This window comes from Cadophora gregata, assembly GCF_030347475.1.
Source record: "Cadophora gregata isolate MNR1 chromosome Unknown scaffold_5, whole genome shotgun sequence".
Taxonomy (NCBI): domain Eukaryota; kingdom Fungi; phylum Ascomycota; class Leotiomycetes; order Helotiales; family Ploettnerulaceae; genus Cadophora; species Cadophora gregata.
The window spans coordinates 18,787-43,293 of NW_026695928.1; the positions used below are offsets into that span (position 1 = coordinate 18,787).

Consider the following 24,507-nt stretch of genomic DNA (forward strand, 5'->3'; position numbering starts at 1 on the left):
CTCGATTCACAATTACCACTGTTATCACCATGACTAGCACTAGTGCAACCCAGCACAGACACAAGAATGGCTTACGTATATATTTTCATCACCGTCTGTAGTCACATTGTAAGCTGACAGAGTTTTACAATACAATAAATACTATGAAGTTCTGATTAATCGAAGCTAGTGACAAGAAAGCCGGGAAATACTACCCTTGCGACAGAAACGACAGGTCTTCATCAAGCACCTAGCAGGTCAAATATTACATTCATTAATTTTCACAAAGAACCCCTCATTCAATAGTTCTTCTGCATCTCCTTCTTCACTTCTGGAAAGTCAGGCACGATTGCATGACTATTTCCATCTTGCCCCGCCACTGGCGGTGCGACATACTCTTTCCTACCAGCCTTATGTACCCGCCCATTGATAACAATCACATTGAGCTTATCATGATCCTGCAAAACCGTGATATCCTCAAGTGGATTCCCATCAACCAGAATACAGTCCGCATAGAACCCTTCCTGGATCTTACCTAATTCATGCTCCCTCATAAACAACTTTGCAACACCAGCCGTAGCAGCGATGATAGACTCCATTGGTGTGAAACCCAACAGCCTGACAAAGTGGTCGAGATCCCTGGCATATGTTCCATGAGGTGTCCAAGCAAAGCCGTAGTCGCCACCAGGGAGAACAGTGATACCCCGCCTATGCATCTCTCGGAGCCCTCGAATCGCAGCATCTAACTCCTTCTTATATCCAACCTGTTCTGCCTTCTCTTTTGGATAACCAAAGGCTTCGGCATCGTTCACTTATTTGTAAGTATGAAACATGACACGGGTCGGCTAACTCACGAGTAGCTATGAGCCAATTTATTCCTGGTGCAACAACATGTTTCGTTTTCTTGGCTTCCAACATATCCATTCCCTCGTCATCGATGTATGAAGCGTGGTAAATGACATCCACACCATGTCTAACACACATCTTGACCGAATCCCTGGCTCTTGCATGTGCACAAAGCCTCTTGCCAAGTCCGTGTGCTTCATCCACGCAAGCTGCCGTCTCTTCGTCTGTGAAGTAGCAATCCTGAGCAGATCTGATTTCGGTAATCTTGAAAGTTTAGCGACGTTAAATATCACGATCATCGTCTTACCTGTTCTCCACTCATACTGAGCTTAATCTGGTCCACTCCAAGGTTCACATGATGTCGAATCACCTCTCGCATCTCGTCTGGTCCATCAGCATACGCGGTGATTCCAGCCACGAGGTCTCCATCTCTTCGAGCCATCTCCTTCCCATTCGCGAGGTATCGAGGACCTGGGATATCGCCTGCATTAATGGCATCACGGATTACTATATCCAACCTTTCCTTTGCAGATGCAGCCCCGAAGCACCTACTAACGTCAGTTCAATCCTCGGGAAAGTCCGACACGACTTACATGGTGTAGCCTGAGTCAATGTAGCATTGTGCACTTCTTGCCGTCAACAAAACATGCTCCTCGACTCCTAGCTCTCCAAGACGATTCAAATCACCTCCATTCCAAGTGAAATGGGTATGTGCATCACCAAGACCACTCATGAGTGTTCTTCCACGGCCATGAAACACCCTGACCTTCGGGTTCTTCTTTAAACTCTCGACATTCGGCACTGTGCCAACCTTGGTAATCCTCTCTCCTTCAATAAGAACATCACCTTGGTATGGCTCTTTCCCGGTAGAGTCGAGGATCTTCACATCGGTGAAGAGAATCTTTGATTCGGGATGCGTCCCTAGAATGTTGTAGTCTTTGGGCTGTAGTGCTTTATCGAAATTGATGGCATTGATGTTTTCAATATTTCGCGGAGGGCCCTTGTACGTTTCGCTAGTAATACTGGCTTGACTGAAACTGGGGAGAGGGTCGTCTGTCCGTGACGGTGCCATTGTGTTGGTATCAAGAGTTTGCGCGTATCAAAAACAGCCGAACGATTTCAGATCTGACAGGCTCACATACATGAACATATATCCTCGAGTGGCGTCAACTTACCTTTGTGATTGATATTACCGAGCCTTGATCCTCTCCATCTTTCCTTCCCCGCATTATTATGAATTACCACGCCTTGGACGTTCGGGGTTCGCGGAAGAAGCCCCAAGAGCTGTATTGCCGAGCACATCTATCACCGTCCGCCATCGCGCACCATCTCCGCCGATATCTCACGCGGCGCACTAGATGGAAGGGGAGGGGGGGGGGGGGGGGGGGGGGGAAGAGGTGCGGGGTACATATCGTGGGGAAATCCTTTCTGGTTAGTTCACCCCAGATTTCTTAGCTCACTCCGCCATCTCCGCCATCTCCGCCATCTCCATCCTCTTGTCGTATTCAAACGTGTGTTTTGCGGCAAAGATAAGTATTCCCTTACGGAGAGATCCTGGTAGAAATGAGACCAACGTATCAATAAAGCCTACAGCGGAATCTTGTGGGACCGAAATATACTACCAATAGCCCGGTTTCGTCTCTCTCACTTCCACGAACTAGGCCCGTCGTCAGGCTCGTACAATGGGTTGGCTGAAGCTCAGGAGTACAGACGCCGATACCAAATGCCAACCGCCACTCGGCGTATTCCAAGACAACTTGAAAGTGGCCACCCAGTACATCGAAACAATATCACCTGGTTCGAGCAAATCACAATTTCCTTTCATCGATGTTTCTGTTCCAGATGATCAATTGCCTTTCATCTCTCCGGAGAATGTTGTCAAGCAAGTCTCGGTAGACGCAGGTGGGCTATGTAAGATATCAAGATCACAATTTCTCGTTCATGTATAGTACATATAGTGCTGACGATTTGAAGTCATTGTTATTGATAACGTTGTGTATAACTGCACGGACTTTATAACAGAGCACCCTGGTGGAGAGCAAATCATCAAATCCTTCAGTGGAGCAGAATGTAGCTGGCAATTTTGGAGATTTCATGGCACGAAGGAGTTGGAAGACTATGGCAGGCCGTTAAGGGTTGGCCGGACCAAGGGGATTGCAAATAGATTTCAAGAACCCTCCAAGTATGTGGGTTTGCGTAAATTTGGAGCAGATGAATGGGATTAAAGCCACAAAAACCTCAGACAGATCTTGAAGCAGCGACTACAAGTTTTATGTTCACCTATTCCCATCATCTTGAAGTTCGAACACCCAACCAACAATACACTCCAGGGGCACAATTCTTTCAACGAGACCTTCTGACTTCTCCATCCGCCTCATCCAGATCCCGTATCACGCTCTACTAAGAAGGCTCCGTATACATAGGAAATACTGGAATGTTGATAGGAGTAATACCTCCAGCCCAGAGACCAGCCGTCCCAGCCCAATCTGAATCATTGTCAACAACGTCGCAACACACGAGAGTGTTTATACTCACAGCTAAGAACTGCAACCACGAACCCAAGAGCGCTCCCGGCTTTTTCCAAAGTGGAATTGTTGAGCATATATCCGCAAGCCAGAAGCAATAGGACTAGATCCAAGACAAAGAGATCCAAGAACAAAACCCAGGATGATCTGATTGCCGCCACGGTGAAAATAACCGTTAGGATAAACCAGGCCCAAAGGTACATGGCAAGAGCATTTGGGAATTGAGAATTCAACTCTCCAGTTGTGGGATCCGTGTAAGCTGCCAGTATTCCAGTACCCGGGATATATATCATAGCGTAAGATAGATTGAAAGCTCCGTACGAAGGAAACACCGTGGCGCCGAACTGAGAAGCTTAGTATCTGTGAGAGTAACGTTCAAGGTGAAGACTTAGAACTTACCGTGTTGCCGCTGACGAATTCCATTATCCCAGATATAAACTGGCACACACCACCGAAGAACATCAGAACACCGATGAGCAGATTCGGTGTAGCAACACCTCGAACTTGTACGCCATAAATGGAGATTAGGAAGATTCCTGCATTGTTTCGTCAGCTGGATGACCTCAAAACAGTAAATGAAGGCCAACCTGTGGCGAAAGACAGCAGCCCAAGGGGAGCTGGATTGGCTAGCCTTCGATGAACAACTGGTAGGGCAGGCTGAGACCTATCATCCGTATGACCTCCTGCTGTTTGAAGTCTTTCAAGTTGTGCTATGTTTGCTCCATTCGCATTTTCAATTTTTGATGCATGGTCGTAGGTCTGGCTGTGCTGTGACATTGTGTACTGCTGAGTTTGCGTGATGTTAAAAGCGGAATTTTTTTTCTCGAGAACAGTCCTAGAGGGAGGTTGTATAATAACGAGAAGGAATTCACTTCTTTAAGGAAGTCATGATGCTTGAAATGGCCGAGTGGCACTAACTCTTCAGTCGAATACAATGGTCTTCACAATAACCGAAAAAGAGGGCTACTGAGGCGCCAATAGATTCAAACTAGGAGTAATTGTCAAAGCCACAGAATCTGATACAGAAACCTGCAAATGAGGCCTATCCGCTCTACCCACATCCAAGTCTGTGCGGAGAAGTGATATTCGGCATCTCCCCCGTTCGCATTCCCAGGAACTCTACAAGCTTTCAAAGTCAACATTGTCGAGAGCCAGCAGGATTGGCTGCAGAAGAATTCGTGCACAAGGCGGGCTTTCGGCGAAAAAACATAGATTTTCTAGGCAGGGGCGAGGATGGAGAAGACGGAGATGGCGCGGAGATGGCGGACATCGCGGAGAACAACATCAATAGTGGGGGTTTAGGTTTCGCAGGGCTTGTTAGACTTGCAACAGCCAACGATGGAACACTGCGGGGCACATTTGTGAGCTCTTTGGTGGGGTTGAGCTCCAAAGTTCCAAAAATGTTTTCTCTAGGTTTGATTCTTGTCTTCCACTGTTGAACACATTTGTTCAGAAGAATTCTCTCATTTATCTCATATCCCCCGATTCTGAATTATAACATTCAATTTCCAATTTCAAACGGGTCGAGTCAATCATGTCGAGGAACGGCCATAACAACGGCTCCCAAGCACCGTATACAAACTATGTGGCATATAGATGCTCAAACCATCTTGGCCAATCTCGGATTGGACATCTTGAACTGGAAAATTCTACAATTCAGCCTCTGAGCTTTGCTTCTGGGGCACCTTTGACTACCCTTTACCAGGTATGCTTGTTCTTCTTCTCTCGCATACTCTAGATCTGCAGCTACATTTACATAAATCTTTTGGGCTGTCTTAGCCATTTGTCTCCATATGCCTTTATCGACTAAACACTTCAGGTTATCGAAATTGGTGATGCCAATATCAAACCAGCCGGCGACGTCATCCAGCTCTCTACTGTTCAACTCCTTCCCCCAATCAGCGGTCGAGACATTTTAGCTGTTGGCAAAAATTATTTTGAGCATGCCATTGAGTTCAACACATCTGGTTATGACTCTAGCGACAAGGTTGATCAGCCTACTCACCCAGTGATCTTCACCAAGAGATCCACAAGCATAATTGCTCATGGAGAATCAATATTCCCACATCCTGGATTTACCGAAACCCCTGACTATGAGGGAGAGATTGGTGTTATCATTGGCAAGGGTGGCTTCAAAATCCAGGAAGCTGATGCAATGAAGCATGTTTGGGGTTTCACTATCATCAATGACATGACAGCACGCGAGAGGCAAAGAGATCATAAACAGTTCTACATTGGAAAATCTCCCGACACGTTCTGTCCAATGGTATAGTGCACTCACTCTATTTCAAGTCAATCTCCTAACACAAAATCAGGGCCCCATAGCTGTTCCTGCGAGCAGTCTTCCCAAAACACTACGCGTCCAGACACATGTCAATGGACAGAAACGACAAGATTCCACAACAGATGATCTCATATTTTCAATTCCTTTCCTCATACAGACACTCTCTGCAGGCCAGACCCTGCAACCAGGAGATGTTCTTGCTACCGGAACACCAGCTGGCGTCGGGTTTGGACAAAAGCCTCCTGTTTGGTTAAAGCCAGGAGATGTTGTCGAAGTATCGGTGACTGGGCTAGGGGTTCTGAGAAATACGATTTCTGAACCTACCGCTGTCAACCAAATTATTGCTCGAGTTGCCAACGCCTCTCATATTCCAACCAGCAATTTGAACAAAACTTGCAACGGTGTAGGGTTAACAGAAGTCAACTCGAAGCAATTATACTATCGGAAATCTGGTGATGCATCGAAGCCTCCAATCATCTTCATTCATGGACTCGGAGGGTCTTCTGAGTTCTTCAACCCTTTAATCTCCTCTCTGGACCTCGATAATACAAATTCCCTTCATTTGCTTGATCTGGAAGGTCATGGCCTCTCGCCTACTTCAGCAAAGTCAACATTATCCGTTTCAAGTTACGCAGAAGACTTCCACGCGCTCGCGAAGCTGGCCAAAATTTCTCAAGCAACTATAATTGCGCACAGCATGGGATGTCTTGTCGCATTCACACTTGCCACAAAGTACCCAGAGCTGGTTTCGAAGCTGGTATTGCTGGGACCACCACCTTCCCCTCTACCTGAAGCTGGTCGAGCCGCATCGACTGCTCGAGCAGCCACTGTGAGGGACTCTGGAATGGCTGCAGTTGTTGATGCAGTTGTTACAGCTGGCACTTCGGCGAAGTCCAGGTCTGATAATCCAATCGGTGTTTCGGCTGTGCGTTTGTCTCTTTTGGGACAAGATCTGGAAGGCTATGCTAAAGGATGTACTGCTCTCGCAGGAGCTTCCGAAGCTATAGCTGTCGGTCAAATCAAGGCATCAACCTTGATTGTTACTGGCGAGGAGGATAAAGTATCACCCCCACCACTATGTGAGAAGTACGAAAAGGAGATCAAGAATGCGGTTGTTAAGGTTCTTCCTCAAGTTGGGCACTGGCATGTATTTGAAGACTTGAAAGGGGTATCGGATGGAGTTAGATCATTCCTCTAGCTTTCCACAATGGCCAGAAGGGGTGCGTCAATCTCCATGTGTGAGCTATCACTATGTTGATGTTTAATGTGAGACGAATTGCTCATAACAAGTGCTTGAGAGCTGTGTGATGCTTTTCTGGTGCAGTCATACATGTGATTTCGATGAACTACAACAACAATGCTTAACCAGGACAGCCAGACTCAGAATCCCCGAACGAGCGTGCGCCTTTGCAGCGCCACAGTAACTCACACCATAATCCCGACTAGTAATTCCATCATGTAATTGAACTTCCATTTGCCCGAAAAGACAGTAGAAAATAGGGTACAATTGCACTGTCTGTCCCCCACGTGACCCTGTCTTAGTCCTCCCAGATAAAGCGGACCATCCCCGCCCCCGACTTTTCACTTTCTGCTTAATTTAGAAGTATTCCAGCGAATATGGAGCAGTCTCACCCACAGACCACGACGTCCTCTCAACACATGAATCTTCACACGGCGAATATACGGCAGCCAATTAGTTGTGAGCCCTGTCGACATCGCAAAATCAAATGCTCCAGAACGAAGCCAATTTGTGAGACGTGTCGTCGTCGCGGCTGTTCCCATAAGTGTGTCTACAAGGGATCACGAGATGAAGAGGAAACTTCTTTCGAATCACCTTCTAATGCCGAGTTGTTGAAGAGAATCAGCAACTTAGAGCAACTCTTGCGGCAGCATACCAATGCCTCGGCCCCAAACGCGCCATCAGAAATACAGTTCGTCAACAGGATACAATCTCCTCCAGATGCTGGCCAAATATTTCAGCTCTCACCTGAGTCTCTCGTCTCCGAACCATCTACACAGCCTTCAGTCACATCCACTCAGTCATCAGCTCGGTTTGGAGTCTTGACATCGACTCCAGAAGGAGATGTTCGATACGAGCCGCGAACATCACAGTGGACTTCTGTCTTGGCGAATACAGCTTTGTCAATCGCGACTCCGAGCCTTGACGATGGGGAACAGGACGTGGTGCCCTTCGGATTCCCATTCAGCTCGACTCCGTTTACTTCTCTAGATGAGATCCTCTTACTATTGCCTCCTATGCAGCAATGCGATTACCTTAAGGATCAATACTTTACTGTCTTTTCTCCTGTAGGTGACGACCCTGATCCTTCCGAACAGTAGTAACGTTCTCCAGCTTTTTCATATTCTGCATGATCCCACTTTCAGCGATCAATATGCCAAGTTTGTCGAGGACCCCGCTTGTGCTCCAGTATCGTGGCTGGCTATCCTATTCGTCTTACTCTCTCTTGCAGTGACTGGACTTGAGGAAGATGATCCGATACTCCGAGATCTTGCTAGGGGCCAGAATTCTTGTGAAAACATTCGCACGTTGAGTCGGCGGTATCGAGAAGCAGCTATGAAGTGTCTTGCTAAGCAAGGAGTCTTTTGGGGCAAACACAACATTCAGTCCTTGCAAGCACTGATCATGCTTATATACGCAATGGGTCATAGCCAAGATCATACCTGGGTCTTACTTGGTAAGCTAGTTCAACTGCTTACACTCACCTGTTAACATTCCCAGGTATGACATACAACATCGCAGTTGCGCTTGCTTGTCACATCGACCCCTCATCTTTTGACTTAAACCCGATACAGTGTGAAGAGCGAAGGCGATGTTGGGCTGGTCTCATGATGCTTTACACCATTCAGAATACCGCTTTTGGGAACCAGGATCCCGCTTGGAAGATATCCAGTGAGGTCAAACTCCCGTCAGACGTGAATGATGATGCAATCACGTTGGATGGCATTCGAGAATCTTTCGCTGGACCGACACAAATGTCCTACTTACTGTTCAAATTTCAACTTTACACCATCACGGTCCAGATTTGCAATGAGACTTTCGCCTCCTCTCAACCCAGTCGAGCTAGAATCCAAGTCTTGGATCAGCAAATATGTCTTGCTCAAGAAAGTTGGGAGAATCGTTACCTTGTGGATACAACTTTCGAGGAGCTACCGCCGCATCATACAGTACATCTGCACATATTGCATGCCTACTCGCATCAACTGTTCCTCTTACTCCACAGACCTTTTTTTGCCCAATCGATTCTTGGTCTCGAAGTACCCAACGAATCTCAAATCCGATGCATTGCATCAGCCGAGGCTTTACTAGATATCCACAAGATTCTCTCCGAGACCCCACGATTTCGTCCCTACATGTGGTATACCAATGGTCTCGGTAGTTTTCACGCCTTTCACGCAGCTACTGTCTTAGCTGTGGCATTGTTGATGCCAATATATAAACCACAGTATCAGAAGTTTAAAAGAGTCCTGGAACAAACGATGAGCAGATTTGAAAAGCTGGCTGGGAGAAGTAAGATTTGCGAAAAGGCGGCGAAGATACTGCGATTCTTGCTGTGAGTGGAACGCGATTTCTACATCGTTTCAATACGGGCTAACATTTACACAGAGCTGTACCATCACCGAATCAAACCAGTACCTTTGATCTTCTGGATACTCATGGGTCCGGCCAGTGGACAAATTCCATCCAAATGAGATGTTTCACCGAACGTCTGCAACCAGAGCAGTGGCTTGCCCCCTCGACAATAGCCTGGGTAAGTCCCCACTGCTGATTCTCTGGTTGATCTTAAACTCATCTTTCTTGCAGTCTGAGTGGGATAACCTTATTCATATGAATCAAATGGATGGGATCAGTACATGAAATCAAATTATGGTAGACTTCTCAGAAAATCGTAGATCTTGGCTAGCAAAACAGGAGATGCTCCCAGGGCTTAATATCCACTTTCCATCTCCAAAAGCAAAATCTTGCTCGATGACGACGGATCCAAACACTCAACCTAGTTGCAGTCGGAATCTTTCTCGTCTTTTGCATGCCAACCACATTCTGGCAAGTGACCACTACCAGCTGCAAAGAGATTATCAGCGCCAACCTCGAAGACTCATCGCTGCATGACTCACTGGAACGGCAATTGTCGTCGGTATAATAGCCACTGTTACCCTTGTCATCAGTACTTGACTTGAATTCCCCGTCTCTACATTCCAAACGGGTGGATGGAGACTCACGGAACATAACATCCACCATGCCCGCTATTGGAATATTTTCTGGTGAAGTACCAAGCACTGTTCGTGTCAGAAAGCTATACAGTGACACAGCAGTATCCACATAGCTTGAAACTCACGAAATTCCTTCGATGGCAGTTGACTTGCACCTGACATAGCACTCGAAAGGAATGTTATTGGTATCGCCATCGATCTTCTTCACCAAGTCTGTGCCAGGTGCAGTCTTGCTAGGAAGCCACCAGCAGCCAACCCATGTAACGACATGGACGATGTCGCAGGACTTGTCACGCTTGAAAAGACCAACAGACTCTGCTTTGGAGTCTCGAGTGAGGATGTTGCGTGTCAGTGCAGGGAGATCGCGCTCAGTGTGAATATCGGTTGATGGACTACGGCCAGCGATGAGCCCGTAGCTGAGAGCCGAGAGGGGAACAACACATGCAATAATGGAGAGCTTCATGTTGTATTTTGAGGTCGATCTTTGAGACTCAATCGAGCAGTGATGATATGGAATGAGTGGAGAACAACACAATGTCATGGCGGCCTCCTGCCTTAAATGCTCTGTCTTGACAGCACGATGTTGCAGATCTGTGGCACAGATCAACCAGATATAGGCTCTTATGATGCATTGTTTTATATGCAAGCTTTCGGAGATCAGAGACGTTGAAGAGAACCTTGAAAAGTGTAACGTATCCTCGGCCTTGGGCAGTATTCGCTGGGAATGCTGTCGGGAGTGCGGGGGATTTTGTTACTAACTCTTCCTTGTTGACCAGATCAGTACTTGGTATGCCACAGCCATCATCCTTGCTATTTTACTTCGACCCCTGTGGCTCTCTTTTGGACCATTCCGATAGTTCATTGGCTGCGAAATGATGACCCAGATGAAAGGTCTTTCAGCTTGAGGCTCAACCATGAGCTAGCAACGACACAAGTGCGGACCTACGAATTCAACTCGCAGAGCTGAAGTCCAGGCCTTGATCGACCGTCTTTGGCGAGAGTGTTGCTGTATTGTGGCTGCTGCACTCCTCCGGCTAATGTTGGAGCTGAACATCTTGCTTACGAAAAACGTAGATCGAGCAGTGCCAAGTCATGCTGTGCTTTGAAATCACCAAATGATTTCTGCACCAATGAGGTGAAGAGTCTCCAATCTTGAACCAGGATCAGTTGTTTCATCCACGCAAGGGCGGCTCAGAGCAAGTTTGTTTACATTTTCCGTACAGGAGGCTAGTTTACCGAGACTACTGGCAGCGAACGTGATAGGGTAGCGGGGTGTGGCGAGATACCCCTGGACAACTATTCCATGATTACCTGTCCTTGGAGCATGAATGACAGTGACATGCCATGCAACCGTTCGTGTTCTACATTTGCATCTCTTTCACTTCTCAGTTCATTCTGTCGTGATCAGGGATCGTGATTTGAAACGCGAGCCCCAGTAGTATCAAGAAAAAGAACGAGTCAGAAACAGTAAACCAGTATGCCTACTATTGCCGAATTATTTTCTTACCAGGTACCATTCTCCAAGTGACTGTGTACGATGATTCGATCGAGAACTCGAAGGACTTATGCCACCATTCAGCCTCACTCATGGAGACCTTCAACACCATCCGGAACGTCTATCACAACCGAACGATATCCCCAACCTCCGGCACAGCATGCACCAAAACCCCCGTGATCTCCTTCCAAGCCTGTGCCTGCATCCTCTTCCCCTCCGGACTAGTAAGCACAGGCTTCGACCTCCTGTACACTTATCAGCACAGTCCACCTCAAAGCTTCATCCGCGCTCAAAGTCAAGCTCAGAAATCACTTACACGTCATACTCCTCCCTCGTCAACATCGGATTCCTAAACGTGCCATGCTCCTCCTCCTTCGTGATACCCATCAACACCAGCGATCTGGCACCCACGTCCGCAGGATTACAGCGGATATACATGAAGAGCATCGCAACTAGTTTGTTGAAGAAGCCTTTATTGGCGAAGTCTCGGGCGATGTTGGTGCGGATCATGCCTGGGCAGACGATGTTGATTATTGGAGATGGTCTGCGAATACAGGTGAGTTAGCATAAATAAAGAGGCTTCCAGGTTCGAAGAGCTTCCAGGCTCGGGAAGTAACTAGGAAGTGCATTCATACCTCCCATCCTCACCCACCGCCAACCTCGCAACCTCCAACGCACCGTACTGAAACAGCAATTTCGAAACCGCATAATTACTCATCCCAGACACGAAATTCTCCTCCCTATTCCGACTCTGTAAAACGTCCTGTTTAGAAAATTTACTTATGTCAGGAAAATAATGGGAGCTCGACCCCACGAAACCGAGATGTTGAGGTTTCTGGCCGGGCTTCCTAATTTCGCGGAGCCAAGGGATCATGAGGATGGCGAGGAGGAGGGTGGAGAGCACGTTGACTTGGAGGGCTTGTTCCCAGCCGTTGGGGGAGAGGGTGAAAGAGAAGGGGTGGACGCCTGCGTTCTGGTTCCTGTCAGTTCTGTAATCTGAGATCGAAAATCCGGGCTCAAGGAGGAGCAGGAGCAGGAGCAACGTGATCTTACAAGCAAAACAACATCCGCCCTCCTCACACCCCCCCTCCCCCTCAAATCTCTCATAAACCCCACAACCCCCTCAAAGGTATCCATATCCAGAACCCTCACACTCACAACATCCTTCTTTCCAGTCCGCTTCTCAATCTCATATTTCGCTTCATTGCCCTTAACTAGTGTCCTAGCTGTGATGAGGACAGATTCCGCGCCGAGATTGACATAGTGGATTGCGGCTTCGAGACCAAGACCGGAAGTTGCGCCGGTGATGAGGATATGTTGGCCTGTGAAGGAGAGGGTGGTGGGGAGGGTATCCGTTGCGGTTTTGTTGCTGGTGGAGCTGAACAGGCCGGTTAGGATGGCGTGAAATAGAGTCAGCAGGCTGCTCATGCTTGGGGTTGGGATTGGAGATAGAGACTGATTATGTTGTGACTATCTATGTCTCGTGAATTTTTTTGGAAGAAATTCTATTTCTTCTGGTTGGGAAATGATGGAATAAAGATTTCTGGAGAAACAAAATTTAGGTGTATGAGTCGATGAATATATTTCCAAGAAATGGTGAGAAAGAAAATCCAGCCCTATCAGCCGATTTGCCACCCATGGTCCAACATCACCCCGCCTCCAGGCTTCCTTGTTTATGTTCGTTTGTTTTGTTGTTACCTGTTTTGGCTTGGATAGCCTGATTGGTGATTCCGGGATTCGGAGAGTTTGGTTCGCGTCTGTCATCCATACACTCCATCCTCTCAGGCTGTGATGTGGGGTTGGACTGGGGTGCTTCTCAATCTCAAGACAAGATTAGGTGGCTCTTCATTATTTTTTGCATTTACCTCGGCCTTTTTATCAGGTCAGGGGGATAGTAATAATTTGCAAGACGTATCAATTTATACTTCCAAACTATATGCTAGTGAGATCAACCGACACTTTTGCCTCATCCCCCTAGAAGAAAATCCCAGAGAACGTTAATCCAAGATCCTGAATCCGAATACAGTCCATATCTCAGGCACTCAATCTGCGCGGATCGAGCAAAGGTAAGAGAAGGGTCCTTCGGAGCGGAAGTACTTTTATCCTTGGAGCGCTAGACTCTTCTGGTATCTAGCCTGAGTGCCTGAGGTAGCGATCCTACCTGTGTATCAACAAGAACAGCTCACTATTGACAAATTCAACAGAGCAACAGATTCGACAGTCTCTAGCATATGCATCCCGAATGCACTAATAGCCGATGCATTAGTGCCCCTCTGGTCATGAGGTGAGGTGAATCACGCCTGATTGTTTATTGCTTTCTAACATAGGGAGCCTAGGTACCACCGCGGAAACTCCAAATGGACAACTCCATTCAATATCCGCTAGGAATCAAGCGTCAAGATGTGGTGGGACTAGGCATCACAGCATTAGTCGCCCGTCTTGATGCTGTTATCAAGTTCGGCCGGCGTACTGAGCTACCATTGCTCGAGAGAGAAAAGTGCATCTATGAGCGCCTCGGAAACGATCACGATGGGGTTCTCCGATATTATGGAAACCTAGGGGACGCTCTTATCTTACAATATGCCTGCCATGGCTCTGTAAGACAATACTATGCCAGCCAAGCCAAGCCGGTGTCGCTCTCACTAAAACTTGCCTGGGTTGAACAGATCACAGCTTCGGTCGCTTTTATCCATTCCAGAAATGTGTTACACGGGGATATCTCCTGTAACAACGTCATGCTCGATGAAGACCTCAATGCGAAGCTTGGCGACTTTGCTGGGTCTTCGGTGGATGGACAAGATCCTCTCATATGCTATGAGACCAGTCACGAACATCCTGGAATCATAGGTATCTCGACAAGAAGTGAGCTCTTTGCTGTTGGTTCTACTTTCTATGAGATCATGACAGGATCCAAACCATACAAAGAGTTGTCAGATACGGAGATAATCCGTGCATATAAAGAAGGGAAGTATCCAAGTCTGGTCTCTTTGGCCGCGTTTAACGAGACTATTTATAAGTGCTGGACTCAAGGTTATGCAAGTGTGGATGAATTATTAGAGGATGTGAAGGCCGAAGGTATGATTCCTCAGTTATTGAGCTGCCCAACACTGGCTGATAGGTCCTAGTTACTACCAAGTCCAAAACTATGGCACCATTTCAACCCTTTGCATTCCGTCACAGCACCGCATTCCCAGTCGTCCTTACTCTCATGTCCCTGCTTCCTATATTATTCTGGGCTAGACACCGTCGTTAAGTGGTCTATGTCTTAAGGTTGCTTTTAGCAAATATTCAGGATGACTTAATCGGCAAGATCATACCTCTGGAAGCTCAGGCGGACATTGAGGACACTCTCCTGGCCTTTTCGATGACCCCATCACAAGCACCTTACCACCTTTCCCTTTAGCTGTCGACGCATCGGCGCAGTAATGACCATTTGCTTTGGCTTTGTCGCATTCATCCCAATCGCGATTAAGCTGAATGTGCTTGGGGTCGGCTCTGCATTTACTGAAATAGTACGACTGGTCAAAGTAGTGACACATCTATTGGATATGAGATTGAAAGGGTATGAGGAAGTAATTTTGGTTTGTTGTACATTAACCACTCCGAGGTGTTTCTAGAATGTAGTTTTCAATACACACGGCAGACTTCTCCAGCTATATACCGTGAGTGAATTGCCCTTTACGGTCCCAATTTAGGCACCGGGAGCTTTAGTGTACTTGATTGGTTCATAGTGTTATTACTGGAGATATTGAGTAGCTTGGGGCAAGGTAGACATCATGCATTAGAATAATATGCAGGTAGTTACAGCGCATACATACGCCATGCTGATATAAAGTGATCTGCGAGGTTCCTACTTCTGCCTTGTTGGTGCCTGCCTCACTTGCGGCAAGCAGCTCGACTTATCAGGCCCTGACAATTTAGGCGTGCTACATTATCAACCAGCGCCCAAGAGTCCTAATCCGTGCAAGGATCTCTTATCTTTACTCCTCTTGTTCTGCAGAACCAACAACTTATAAGCCACCGACTGGTATGTGCAGCGCTTTACCATCTCCTTCAGAAAACCTCTGGCAAATAGCTGTCCTGGGCTCTCGCCTTACTACAAAGCGGGCCGATACGCCCTCGCTGTGTGATGACCAGTTGGGAGCTTGTGAGGGGTCAAACTTGCATATCCTGACCTTTTGCGCATGTCATCGAAACGGTGTCCAACCTAAAGGCTGCCCTTCATCTCTCCCCACGTTCTGGGGGAGTCTCAGGCACATAACAGCTCCACTTACCGTACTCGGTGACAGTGTTGATTGAAGGCCGGGCGAGGAACAAGCGAGAACATGCACTTCACTCTTTTAAAAAGAAAACACACCAAACCGAACGACGAGTCTTATTTTTCTCGTGCAGCAATATACCGTATGTAATTCTGTACACATTTATCCAAGCTCGATGTGTTTTCAGTTCATAGCTCTTGTAACTGTCACTGTTCTTAAATAGCATTGGTGTGTTTTTCAGCCCGGCGATCGAAAAGAAACCACACCGAGTACCTATCCTCGGCACTCAGCACCCAGCACCTATCAGCAAGGGCACTCTATCCAAGCCCCATATTCGCGCATCATGATGGCTCAGTCGAACTGTACACCAACAAAAGAAAAGAGAGTCACCTCTCTGGCAAAGATTGATGGATAACCTCCTAACCCTGTCAAATTGCAAGCAAGAGATCAGAAGCCATCCAAGGAAAGACATTTCCGAGTATCAACGATGACTTAGTGATTCTGCCCAACCAGCTCTGCCAATAAATAGACTTTATTCCTCTCCCCCCCCCCTTCATGTCGAGAGGCAGCTGTTTCGCAGTACAGCGATTAGCATCCCCCCCCCCCCCCCCCCCCCCCCCCCACCCCGAGATATTCATCAGATTCGTGCTCTTAATTGGTTTCCGAGACAAGTGCCGGAGTTTTTTTGGAATACCTTTCTTTGGTTTGTGAGATTGTGCGGTAGACAAGGATTTGTGATAGGAGGAAGAAGATGTCTGAGAATACTTCTGCTTTTGCGTTTACCAAGGCCGTTCACTCATCTTGGTGTAGCTATCTTATGTGTGGGGAGAGCACCAAGGCCAAGTATTGGCAATGACCGGGTCGTGTTGGTTTTTCACCTCGGGTGCCTGAATATCCTTGGAAAAATGTTGGTTCATGAGATTCGGGTGTGGGCTGCAGCTTGCAGGAACGGTACCTTGCTTTCTGTATATGCCCTCCCAATTGGTGCACGGAGGATGGCAAGTAAAGCAATAAACTATCCACGGAAAGAGATGACTCATAACGACTATCATTTATACCTCATGTTAATAAAATAAAGTAAACATAAACAAATTCTGTAAACTTTTGCCTCCACCCCCAGAAGGAAAAACCCGACAAACGCCAATCCGAGATACCGAATCCCAATGCATGCAGTCTATACACTTCTTTCTCTTTCACTAACTCTTTCTCTTCCCTATCTACTCACCAGCTCTAGCACCAGTCTCATCTCCCATTCGCTCTCTACTCTACGGCGCCATAACCAAAGCCAACAAAGCCATGCGAGTGTACAGCCCATATCTCATCTGCATCTCATTAGTCAAACCGCGTCTACACCATGGTAGTGGAAGGGGAACAAACCTGTCTAAAATACGCCGCCCTCTGATCGAAATCAACCTCCTCGCCAATCTCCTTATTCCTCGGCAACGGATGCATAACAATCATCGTACTCTTCGCACTCCTCAGCATCTTATTATCGACAATAAAGCTATCCTTCAACCTCTCATACTCCTCCAGATCCTCGAAGCGCTCCTTCTGCACGCGGGTACAATATAGTACATCGCTGCGGGCGACAATCTCAGGTGTGAGTTCCGTGCTCTCGACGACGAGCTGGCCTGGCTTGGATTTGATGAGGTCGCGGATCTCGGCGGGGATGGCGAGGGCCTTGGGGGAGACGAGCTGGATGTTGACGTCGTAGTGTTGGAGGAGCTTGACGAGGGAGTGGACGGTGCGGCCGTAGCGGAGGTCGCCGGTGAAGGTGATTGTGAGGCCGGTGACGGTTCCGAGTTCTTCGCGGATGGTGAAGAGGTCGAGGAATGCCTGGGTGGGGTGTTCCTTGGCGCCATTGCCTCCGTTGATGATGGGCACTGGGGAGAACTTGGCTGCGGTGGCGGCGCTGCTCTCTTCTGGGTGGCGGAGAACGATGGCATCGCCGTAACATCCCAGAGTGCGGATGGAGTCGGCGAGGGACTCGCCCTTGACGGTGCTGGAGTGCGATGTGGTGATTGCGACAGTTCGTCCACCAAGTCTCTGCATCGCAGCATCAAAGGAAGCAGATGTGCGAGTAGATGGCTCGTAGAACATGGTCATGAGAACACGACCCTTGAGAATGGACAGGACTCCCTCTCTCTGAACACCAAGACGCATCTCTTGTGCTACAGTGAAGAGGAGATGAAGATCTTGACGAGTGAACTGGTTGACGGACAGGACGTGTTGGTTTTTGAATGGCGATTGACCAAGCAGAGACTGGAGAGATGGCGAGATCGTAGGTTGAGGGTAGAGTGGTGGTCCAAAGTCCTCTGCAATGGCCGAAGTATTCTTCGGTGATTGAGCAGGAGCAGATGCCCCATCAAGGAGCCGAGCTCTGTTAGCTGCACGCATAGCAGGAGCACCAAGCATTGAAAGTCTTCTTCCATGAGCGCTGTCGGGTCTTGGCACCATCGAAGGAGATCCAACGGCTTTGACCAGTGGAGATGCAGGAACTGCCAGGTGAGCATCGATCAAATGCGACGACATGTCCTTGCCGTCAGCACCATCATAGCATGGCTCGCCATCTAAGCAAGCTGTCTTTTCCTGGAAGATGACTCTTTGCACGGATCCGCGAACAGTCTTTCCAACCAATGGAGACCAGACAGATCCCTCGGAGACGGTGTAGGGACGATCAATTTCGATCTCGACGGAAGCTCCGATTTGCTCGTGGAGCTCGAAAATCTCCTTGGGGTTATCATGAAGACGTGCCTTGATATCATCCACAGTGAGTCTGCCGTCAGCCACAGCTGTGAACAGAAGTGGGACAGTATCAGCAATACCAGTAGCAGCATTGGATGGTTGCTGAGCAGCAGTGGCGAGTTGGTATGGCAGACTGCCAATAGAGAAGACATCAATGATGCTGATATGTTCCCAGAGGGCCTTTTGGTCAACGGCAGTTGGGAGGAACTTGGCTTCTGGGAAGTCGGATTGAGAGAAGAACAGCGAGTAGACTGACACATCACAGGTGACCTTCAAACCCTTCTCCTTTGACAATGCGATAAGCTTGATATCATCCTTGGTTGTGACGCTGGTGACGTGAATCTTTCGGCTGTGAAGACTGGCAAGGAGAAGAATCGAAGCCAAATCAGTCATTTTCGCATCAGTGATAATTGGCTTGAAGCTTGGCCATGCCTCGAAATGTGCAGTCATTGCTGCAACCTTACTAATATTGTCCGAGAGATGATTGAATGGGATGAACAATGATCCCACCTCTCCAGTGACTTGGCTGATCTGATCGGCATTGGAAGATGTTGCTGCCACTGAGAAGTTGTAGTCGCAACTAGCTCCACGCTTGCTGTTCAGCTGAGCAGTCTTCAAAGCACGAGCGTCGGTGACCGATCCCTCAAGACCAAGAGGCATGATGCGGACCATTGTGAAACCAGCTGCAATGGAAGCCCGGGTAACAGTTTGGAAGTCATGGCTACCACGTGTGGCAATCCCAGGAACAAAAGCAGCAATGTTGATGAGACCTGGAAGAACGATGGTTCGGTGACTTGTCTGGGCATCAATGGAGCTGATATCCATGTCAAAGTGGCGAGCGATGGCCTCGATGAGGATCTTGGCATTCTTGACATTGGTAACCAGAGGAGTCTGGTAATCAACAGCCATTCGTCTTGTTCGGTATCCCTTACTCATGTAGTTGGCAGGACGTCTGTAGCGATTGCTGGAAGGGAGATTGATGTACAAGTCAATCATGTTGTTTGCAAGATGCTGTGTCAAGGAGTATTCCGACTTCTGGTCATCCTCATCCTCTCCAAGAATCTCAAGATATTGAACTGGGACATCATGCTCTTGCAAGAAATCGGCCGTACCAGCAGTTGCGAAAAGCTTGTAGCCCATCTTCTGCAAGTTGATTACAGATGGAAGCATTTCCTTCTTGTCCTTGTACGAACCGATAGACAGGAGGATATTTCGGTTTGGCAACTTGAATCCAGTAGAGATGAGTGCCTTGATATATGCTTCATACTTGTCAACACCGAAACATGCAACTTCACCAGTGGATGCCATCTCAACACCAAGAACAGGATCCGCGCCAGACAGACGAGAGAAACTGAACTGTGGGACCTTGACACCGACGCAGTTGGGTGGTAGCTGAGTTGGTGGATACTCGAGGAATGGAACTCCCATAATCGCTTTGGTGGCCATCTCGATCAAGTCGACTCCCATGACCTTGGAAACGAATGGGAAAGATCTGGATGCTCGAACGTTACATTCGATGACCTTGATGTCGTTGTCCTTGGCGATAAATTGGATGTTGAAAGGTCCAGTGACATTCAGAGCATCACCAATCTTGCGAGTGGCTTCTTCGATACGTCGAATAGTGGTAAGTTCCAAGTCCTGAGGAGGCAGAATGAGAGTAGCGTCACCAGAGTGAACTCCGGCATTTTCGACGTGCTCGGAGATGAAGTGGCCAACCATCTTTCCATCCTTTGCGACGGCATCCATTTCAATCTCCTTTGCGTTCTCAATGTACTTGGTGATGACAACTGGATGCTCTCGAGAAACCTCAGCAGCCTGCTGAAGATACGCCTCCAAATCTGCCTCAGAGTAGACAGTGTTCATAGCTGCACCAGAAAGAACGTACGACGGACGAACAAGAACCGGGTACGAAACCTTGGTGCAGAATTCCTTAGCTTCCTCGAAGCTGGTCAACTCCTTCCAGGTAGGCTGATCGACACCAATTCTGTCAAGCATACGAGAGAACTTGTAGCGGTTCTCGGCGGTATCGATCATTTCTGGCGAGGTACCCAGAACCTTGACGTTGAGGCGGTGAAGAGGCAGAGCGATGTTGTTTGGAGTCTGGCCACCCATTGCGATGAGGACACCGCTGGAGGTCTCGAGTTGGTAGATGTCAAGGATTGTCTCGAGGTTGATATTCTCGAAGTAAAGACGGTCTGCCTCGTCGTAATCGGTACTCACGGTCTCGGGGTTGTAGTTGACCATGACGGTCTTGAACCCAGACTCGCGGAGAGTGCGGATTGCTCGGACTGAACACCAATCGCTGTTCCATGTTAGCATTGTATATTATGAGCTCGGGAGAACACTTACAACTCCACACTGCTACCAATTCTGTATACACCTGATCCAAGAACCATAACACCGTGGTCATTGAAGGTGATATCACTCTCTGAACCATTGTAGGTCATATAAAGATAATTCGTGAATGCGGGGAACTCAGCAGCCACAGTATCGATCTGCTTGACAACTGGAACGATTCCAGCCTCAATTCTCAAGCGTCTCACAGCCAGCTCGTTGGAAGACCAAAACTTAGCCAATTGACGATCACAGAAACCCAACTGCTTAGCCTGACGCAGCAAATTGGGCGTGATAGTGCTAGCATTGAAGGTTCTCATCTTGGCACCAAAGTCGTTCAGACCCTTCAGTCTGCTCAAGAACCACTTGTCAATCTTGGTCATCTCCCAGATCTTGTCCACAGTGTATCCAGAGTGCATGGCATTTGCAATGGCGAACAGACGCTGGTCAGATGGGGTTTGGAGCTCGTCATCGATAGACATGAGAGCCTTGGTGTCGTTGAATCCAAGGTTGTGGAAGTCGATGGCTCGGATGGCCTTCTGGATGGCTTCCTCGAATGTTCGACCGATACTCATGACTTCACCAACACTCTTCATGGAAGATCCGAGCTGCGTGGAGACACGAGTGAACTTCTTCAGATCCCATCTGGGCATCTTGACAACGACGTAATCCAGAGAAGGCTCGAAACAAGCGCATGTGACTTTGGTGACCGAGTTGGAGATCTCGTTGAGTGGGATACCCAAACCAAGCTTGGCGGCGATGAAAGCCAAAGGATAACCAGTAGCCTTGGAGGCGAGTGCCGATGAACGAGACAAACGGGCATTGACCTCAATGATACAGTACTCCTTGGAGAATGGGTTGAGAGCATACTGAATGTTGCACTCTCCGACAACACCGAGATGGCGAATGACATTGACTGCTGTAGTTCGCAGCATGTTGTAGTCTTCATCGGACAGAGTCTGAGATGGTGCGACAACGATGGAGTCTCCGGTGTGGATTCCGAGAGGATCGAAGTTCTCCATGTTACAGACAGTGATACAGTTGTCTCTGCAATCACGAACAACCTCGTATTCGATCTCCTTCCAGCCCTTCATACTGCGCTCGATTAATACCTGGGGACTGGCAGCGAAAGCCTTGTTGCAGAGAGCGACTAGTTCCTTCTCGTTGTCGGCGAAACCACTGCCGAGACCTCCCAAGGCATATGCGGCTCTGACGATGACTGGAAATCCAATATCCTTAACAACACGAAGGGCTTCTTCAGTTGTGTTGGCCGAGGCGGACTTGGCGCACTTCTCGCCGATGGATTCCATGCTCCGTGCAAACAGCTCTCGATCCTCAGTTGTGATGATGGTTTCAATTGGGGTTCCCAGGACTTTGACTCCCAGTTCTTCGAACTCATCTCTAAGTTGAATACCAACTTGAAGAGCAGTCTGACCTCCAAAAGTAACGTAAATCGCGTCTGGTCTCTCGTGAACAATGACCTTGCGGACAAACTCGGCGGTAACAGGTAAGAAGTACACCTTGTCCGCCAATCCCTTCGAGGTCTGAATAGTGGCGATATTGGGGTTGATCAAGACAGTGTAGATGCCTTCCTCCTTCAAAGCCTTGATAGCTTGACTTCCAGAGTAATCAAACTCTCCTGCTTGCCCAATACTGAGTCCACCGGATCCCAAAACCAAGACCTTCTTGACGTCAACCTTGGGGTTTAGTCTAGCGTTCTCCTCGGCGTCTCCTCCTGGGAAGTGAACTGCCTTCAAGAGTAGCTGCGTGTCTTTCAACGTGCTGACCACAGTCTGGATGAAGACATCGAAGAGAAACTCCGTGTCGCATGGTCCAGGAGTGCTTTCGGGATGGAATTGCACACTGAAATATGGTCTGCTAATATGACGAATGCCCTCATTGCTGCCATCGTTGGCATTGACAAACAACTCAGACCAGTCATTTGGCAGAGTGTCTGCGTCAACAGCGAAACCGTGATTCTGGGATGTAATGTGACATTTTCCAGTCACCATGTTGGTACAAGGGATATTGTGTCCACGGTTTCCAAACTTCATCTTGAGTGTACTTGCACCAGCAGCTCTTGCAAGCAGTTGATGCCCCAAGCAGATACCGAAGATTGGTGTTCTGTTCTCGGTAATTGCTTGGGAGATGTGCTTGACCGTCTTGGACATCATGGCTGGATCACCGGGACCGTTAGAGATAAACAGACCATCATAATCCTTTCCTGCGAGAGTTGGGAAGTCATAGTCCCACGGGCAGACCAAGACTTCCACACCTCTGCGGAGTAGGCATCTCAGCTGATTGTATTTCAGACCGACATCCAGACACAATATCCGTATAGGGCGTCCGGAGGGGTGCTTCAATACTGTGGATGGAGCGGGGGTATATAGCTTTGGTGCGCGGATCGAAACTATGTAGTAACGACGTTAGCCCCGAGAACTTCCAATGCCACCCAGTGTCGTTTCAGGAACCTGTGCAACTGAAAGGTAAGCTTACCATCCGCAACCAAGTTTTGGGCATTTGGGTTGACCCAGTCAATTGTCTCGAATGATGCCCTCCAGTTCTCGCCAATTTCGGCGGCATATGTGCCATTGATCAACCCATTAGACTGGCCGTTGGAGGAACCCTTCTTCTCTGCCAGAAGGCGACCGAGCATGCTTCCCTCCTCTCGGATGCGCTTGGTCAATGCTCGAGTATCGACACCGTAGATCGCTGGTACTCCTTGTTCTTTCAACCATGTGCCCAAGGAACATGTTGCGAGGTAGTGGGAGTAATCCTCTCCGGCGTACGAAGCAACAACCATTCCAGCAATGTGTATTTGGGAGGCTTCGAAATGCGCCGGCAGATCCTTGAGAAGTTCGTCCATGGTTTCCCTTGATGGAACACCATAGTTGCCGACAAGAGGGAAGGTAATGACCAGTATTTGGCCGCGGTAGGAGGGGTCTGTGATGGACTCGGGGTAGCCCACCATGCCGGTCTGGAAGACCAATTCGCCAGCAATGCTCTTGCCTTCTGCTCCGAAGCTGTAACCTTGATAGACGGATCCATCCTGGAGCTCCAGAGCCATGAGGCTGTCCCCATCCAGCTGGGCCGTCACCGGGCGGAATTGTGCAGGCATTGTGACGGGATACGGGATGTCGCGTAAAAGTTTGAGGACTTCGGACTTGTCGCGGTGGAGGGCCTGCAACGCGATCCTTTTTTGTGCTTTGTGCTCTCTGTATATTCTGAAATTCGAAAGTCGCGTACAGGAATCAGAACAAGGGAGAGGCGGGTAGAGAGGAGAGAGGAGGAGAGGAGAGGAGGAGAGAGAGGAGGAAGAAAAGAAGATGGAGTTTGCCTCGAGACACGTCCGGGTTGGGTTGGTTAGTAGAAAAAATCAGAGCGGGAAAAAGGTTGATCCTGTGCCGGCGGGGTCGTAGAGCTGTGATTGGTCAGATCATGCAGTAGCGCCGATTCAATTGACTTGTGCCTGCAGATTTCCTCATGGCCAATCGCTACCTCGATAGCACGTCACTGAGGCTGTATGAAAGCATAACGGTCGAGACGGTGCAAAAAAAGCTGTTTTACACTTTTATAATGCCTGCAAAGGGAGGGAAAAAAGAGAGATGTTTACTAATGGTTGCGAGTCTAACCTGGACATGATACCTTTCATACAGTCCGATATAAGCGCATAAATTTTCAAAGAAGCTTGAAAGGATGATATTATTAGCTGTCTGCAACAAGGCTGACGGGATAACAACAACAACAGCCTTGCATCTTTCACCAACAGTGGGGGAAACTTCCCAAAACCCGAGTGGATAGCTCGACGTT

At 48.3% G+C, this 24,507-nt stretch overlaps 9 protein-coding genes across 10 annotated transcripts; 4 read left to right on the forward strand and 5 right to left on the reverse strand.

The window, feature by feature from the left end:
- Positions 1–122: 122 nt before the first annotated feature.
- Positions 123–2,190, reverse strand: ONS95_010809 (uncharacterized protein). Its single transcript, XM_058504391.1, has 5 exons — positions 2,001–2,190; positions 1,419–1,950; positions 1,133–1,373; positions 834–1,089; positions 123–790 (listed from the first exon to the last, which is right to left on the reverse strand). The coding sequence occupies exons 2-5, from the start codon at positions 1,895–1,897 to the stop codon at positions 279–281; spliced, it is 1,488 nt and encodes a 495-aa protein (XP_058358947.1). The 5' UTR covers positions 1,898–1,950; positions 2,001–2,190; the 3' UTR covers positions 123–278.
- Positions 2,191–2,293: 103 nt separating this feature from the next.
- Positions 2,294–3,085, forward strand: ONS95_010810 (uncharacterized protein). The gene is made up of 2 exons (XM_058504392.1): positions 2,294–2,736; positions 2,800–3,085. The coding sequence occupies exons 1-2, from the start codon at positions 2,508–2,510 to the stop codon at positions 3,048–3,050; spliced, it is 480 nt and encodes a 159-aa protein (XP_058358948.1). The 5' UTR covers positions 2,294–2,507; the 3' UTR covers positions 3,051–3,085.
- ONS95_010811 (uncharacterized protein) lies at positions 3,086–4,569 on the reverse strand. Its single transcript, XM_058504393.1, has 4 exons — positions 3,938–4,569; positions 3,750–3,886; positions 3,361–3,694; positions 3,086–3,311 (listed from the first exon to the last, which is right to left on the reverse strand). Exons 1-4 carry the CDS (start codon positions 4,125–4,127, stop codon positions 3,226–3,228), a joined length of 747 nt encoding a protein of 248 aa, XP_058358949.1. The 5' UTR covers positions 4,128–4,569; the 3' UTR covers positions 3,086–3,225.
- A 92-nt stretch (positions 4,570–4,661) lies between these two features.
- On the forward strand, positions 4,662–6,921 carry ONS95_010812 (uncharacterized protein). The gene is made up of 3 exons (XM_058504394.1): positions 4,662–5,055; positions 5,170–5,616; positions 5,666–6,921. Exons 1-3 carry the CDS (start codon positions 4,885–4,887, stop codon positions 6,830–6,832), a joined length of 1,785 nt encoding a protein of 594 aa, XP_058358950.1. The 5' UTR covers positions 4,662–4,884; the 3' UTR covers positions 6,833–6,921.
- A 314-nt stretch (positions 6,922–7,235) lies between these two features.
- ONS95_010813 (uncharacterized protein) lies at positions 7,236–10,918 on the forward strand. The gene is made up of 6 exons (XM_058504395.1): positions 7,236–7,941; positions 7,988–8,330; positions 8,375–9,206; positions 9,260–9,404; positions 9,458–10,551; positions 10,641–10,918. Exons 1-5 carry the CDS (start codon positions 7,252–7,254, stop codon positions 9,509–9,511), a joined length of 2,064 nt encoding a protein of 687 aa, XP_058358951.1. The 5' UTR covers positions 7,236–7,251; the 3' UTR covers positions 9,512–10,551; positions 10,641–10,918.
- On the reverse strand, positions 9,648–10,327 carry ONS95_010814 (uncharacterized protein; the record flags this gene model as incomplete). Its single annotated transcript, XM_058504396.1, has 4 exons — positions 9,648–9,715; positions 9,769–9,800; positions 9,874–9,930; positions 9,990–10,327. 4 exons carry the CDS (start codon positions 10,325–10,327, stop codon positions 9,648–9,650), a joined length of 495 nt encoding a protein of 164 aa, XP_058358952.1.
- Positions 10,919–11,366: 448 nt separating the features above from the next.
- On the reverse strand, positions 11,367–13,242 carry ONS95_010815 (uncharacterized protein). The gene is made up of 4 exons (XM_058504397.1): positions 12,413–13,242; positions 11,995–12,332; positions 11,676–11,903; positions 11,367–11,604 (listed from the first exon to the last, which is right to left on the reverse strand). Exons 1-4 carry the CDS (start codon positions 12,785–12,787, stop codon positions 11,484–11,486), a joined length of 1,062 nt encoding a protein of 353 aa, XP_058358953.1. The 5' UTR covers positions 12,788–13,242; the 3' UTR covers positions 11,367–11,483.
- A 251-nt stretch (positions 13,243–13,493) lies between these two features.
- Positions 13,494–15,203, forward strand: ONS95_010816 (uncharacterized protein). The gene is made up of 3 exons (XM_058504398.1): positions 13,494–13,643; positions 13,696–14,434; positions 14,485–15,203. Exons 2-3 carry the CDS (start codon positions 13,717–13,719, stop codon positions 14,610–14,612), a joined length of 846 nt encoding a protein of 281 aa, XP_058358954.1. The 5' UTR covers positions 13,494–13,643; positions 13,696–13,716; the 3' UTR covers positions 14,613–15,203.
- A 1,435-nt stretch (positions 15,204–16,638) lies between these two features.
- ONS95_010817 (uncharacterized protein) lies at positions 16,639–24,132 on the reverse strand. Of its 2 annotated transcripts, XM_058504399.1 has the most exons (4): positions 23,194–24,132; positions 20,713–23,107; positions 16,996–20,665; positions 16,639–16,940 (listed from the first exon to the last, which is right to left on the reverse strand). In XM_058504399.1, the coding sequence occupies exons 1-4, from the start codon at positions 23,813–23,815 to the stop codon at positions 16,884–16,886; spliced, it is 6,744 nt and encodes a 2,247-aa protein (XP_058358955.1). In that variant the 5' UTR covers positions 23,816–24,132; the 3' UTR covers positions 16,639–16,883. The 2 variants fall into 2 exon arrangements, with proteins under 2 accessions (XP_058358955.1, XP_058358956.1); XM_058504400.1 differs by having other exon boundaries at positions 16,639–20,665.
- Between the last annotated feature and the right edge of the window lie 375 nt (positions 24,133–24,507).

Coding starts and splice junctions, on each gene's coding strand:
- ONS95_010809 (XM_058504391.1), bottom strand. CDS start 1,897: ATGGCACCGTCACGGACAGACGACCCTCTCCCCAGTTTCAGTCAAGCC. Junction 1,374..1,418: donor ATTGACTCAGGCTACACCAT/GTAAGTCGTGTC, acceptor TGACGTTAGTAG/GTGCTTCGGGGCTGCATCTG. Junction 1,090..1,132: donor TCAGTATGAGTGGAGAACAG/GTAAGACGATGA, acceptor TAAACTTTCAAG/ATTACCGAAATCAGATCTGC.
- ONS95_010810 (XM_058504392.1), top strand. CDS start 2,508: ATGGGTTGGCTGAAGCTCAGGAGTACAGACGCCGATACCAAATGCCAA. Junction 2,737..2,799: donor GGTAGACGCAGGTGGGCTAT/GTAAGATATCAA, acceptor GACGATTTGAAG/TCATTGTTATTGATAACGTT.
- ONS95_010811 (XM_058504393.1), bottom strand. CDS start 4,127: ATGTCACAGCACAGCCAGACCTACGACCATGCATCAAAAATTGAAAAT. Junction 3,887..3,937: donor GCTGCTGTCTTTCGCCACAG/GTTGGCCTTCAT, acceptor GAAACAATGCAG/GAATCTTCCTAATCTCCATT. Junction 3,312..3,360: donor CGTGGTTGCAGTTCTTAGCT/GTGAGTATAAAC, acceptor ACAATGATTCAG/ATTGGGCTGGGACGGCTGGT.
- ONS95_010812 (XM_058504394.1), top strand. CDS start 4,885: ATGTCGAGGAACGGCCATAACAACGGCTCCCAAGCACCGTATACAAAC. Junction 5,056..5,169: donor CTTTGACTACCCTTTACCAG/GTATGCTTGTTC, acceptor TAAACACTTCAG/GTTATCGAAATTGGTGATGC. Junction 5,617..5,665: donor CCGACACGTTCTGTCCAATG/GTATAGTGCACT, acceptor ACACAAAATCAG/GGCCCCATAGCTGTTCCTGC.
- ONS95_010813 (XM_058504395.1), top strand. CDS start 7,252: ATGGAGCAGTCTCACCCACAGACCACGACGTCCTCTCAACACATGAAT. Junction 7,942..7,987: donor ACTTTACTGTCTTTTCTCCT/GTAGGTGACGAC, acceptor AACGTTCTCCAG/CTTTTTCATATTCTGCATGA. Junction 8,331..8,374: donor TCATACCTGGGTCTTACTTG/GTAAGCTAGTTC, acceptor TAACATTCCCAG/GTATGACATACAACATCGCA.
- ONS95_010815 (XM_058504397.1), bottom strand. CDS start 12,787: ATGAGCAGCCTGCTGACTCTATTTCACGCCATCCTAACCGGCCTGTTC. Junction 12,333..12,412: donor GGGCGGATGTTGTTTTGCTT/GTAAGATCACGT, acceptor GACAGGAACCAG/AACGCAGGCGTCCACCCCTT. Junction 11,605..11,675: donor ACGAGGGAGGAGTATGACGT/GTAAGTGATTTC, acceptor ATAAGTGTACAG/GAGGTCGAAGCCTGTGCTTA.
- ONS95_010816 (XM_058504398.1), top strand. CDS start 13,717: ATGGACAACTCCATTCAATATCCGCTAGGAATCAAGCGTCAAGATGTG. Junction 14,435..14,484: donor AGAGGATGTGAAGGCCGAAG/GTATGATTCCTC, acceptor GATAGGTCCTAG/TTACTACCAAGTCCAAAACT.
- ONS95_010817 (XM_058504399.1), bottom strand. CDS start 23,815: ATGCCTGCACAATTCCGCCCGGTGACGGCCCAGCTGGATGGGGACAGC. Junction 23,108..23,193: donor CCAAAACTTGGTTGCGGATG/GTAAGCTTACCT, acceptor GTTACTACATAG/TTTCGATCCGCGCACCAAAG. Junction 16,941..16,995: donor GGGCGGCGTATTTTAGACAG/GTTTGTTCCCCT, acceptor AATGAGATGCAG/ATGAGATATGGGCTGTACAC.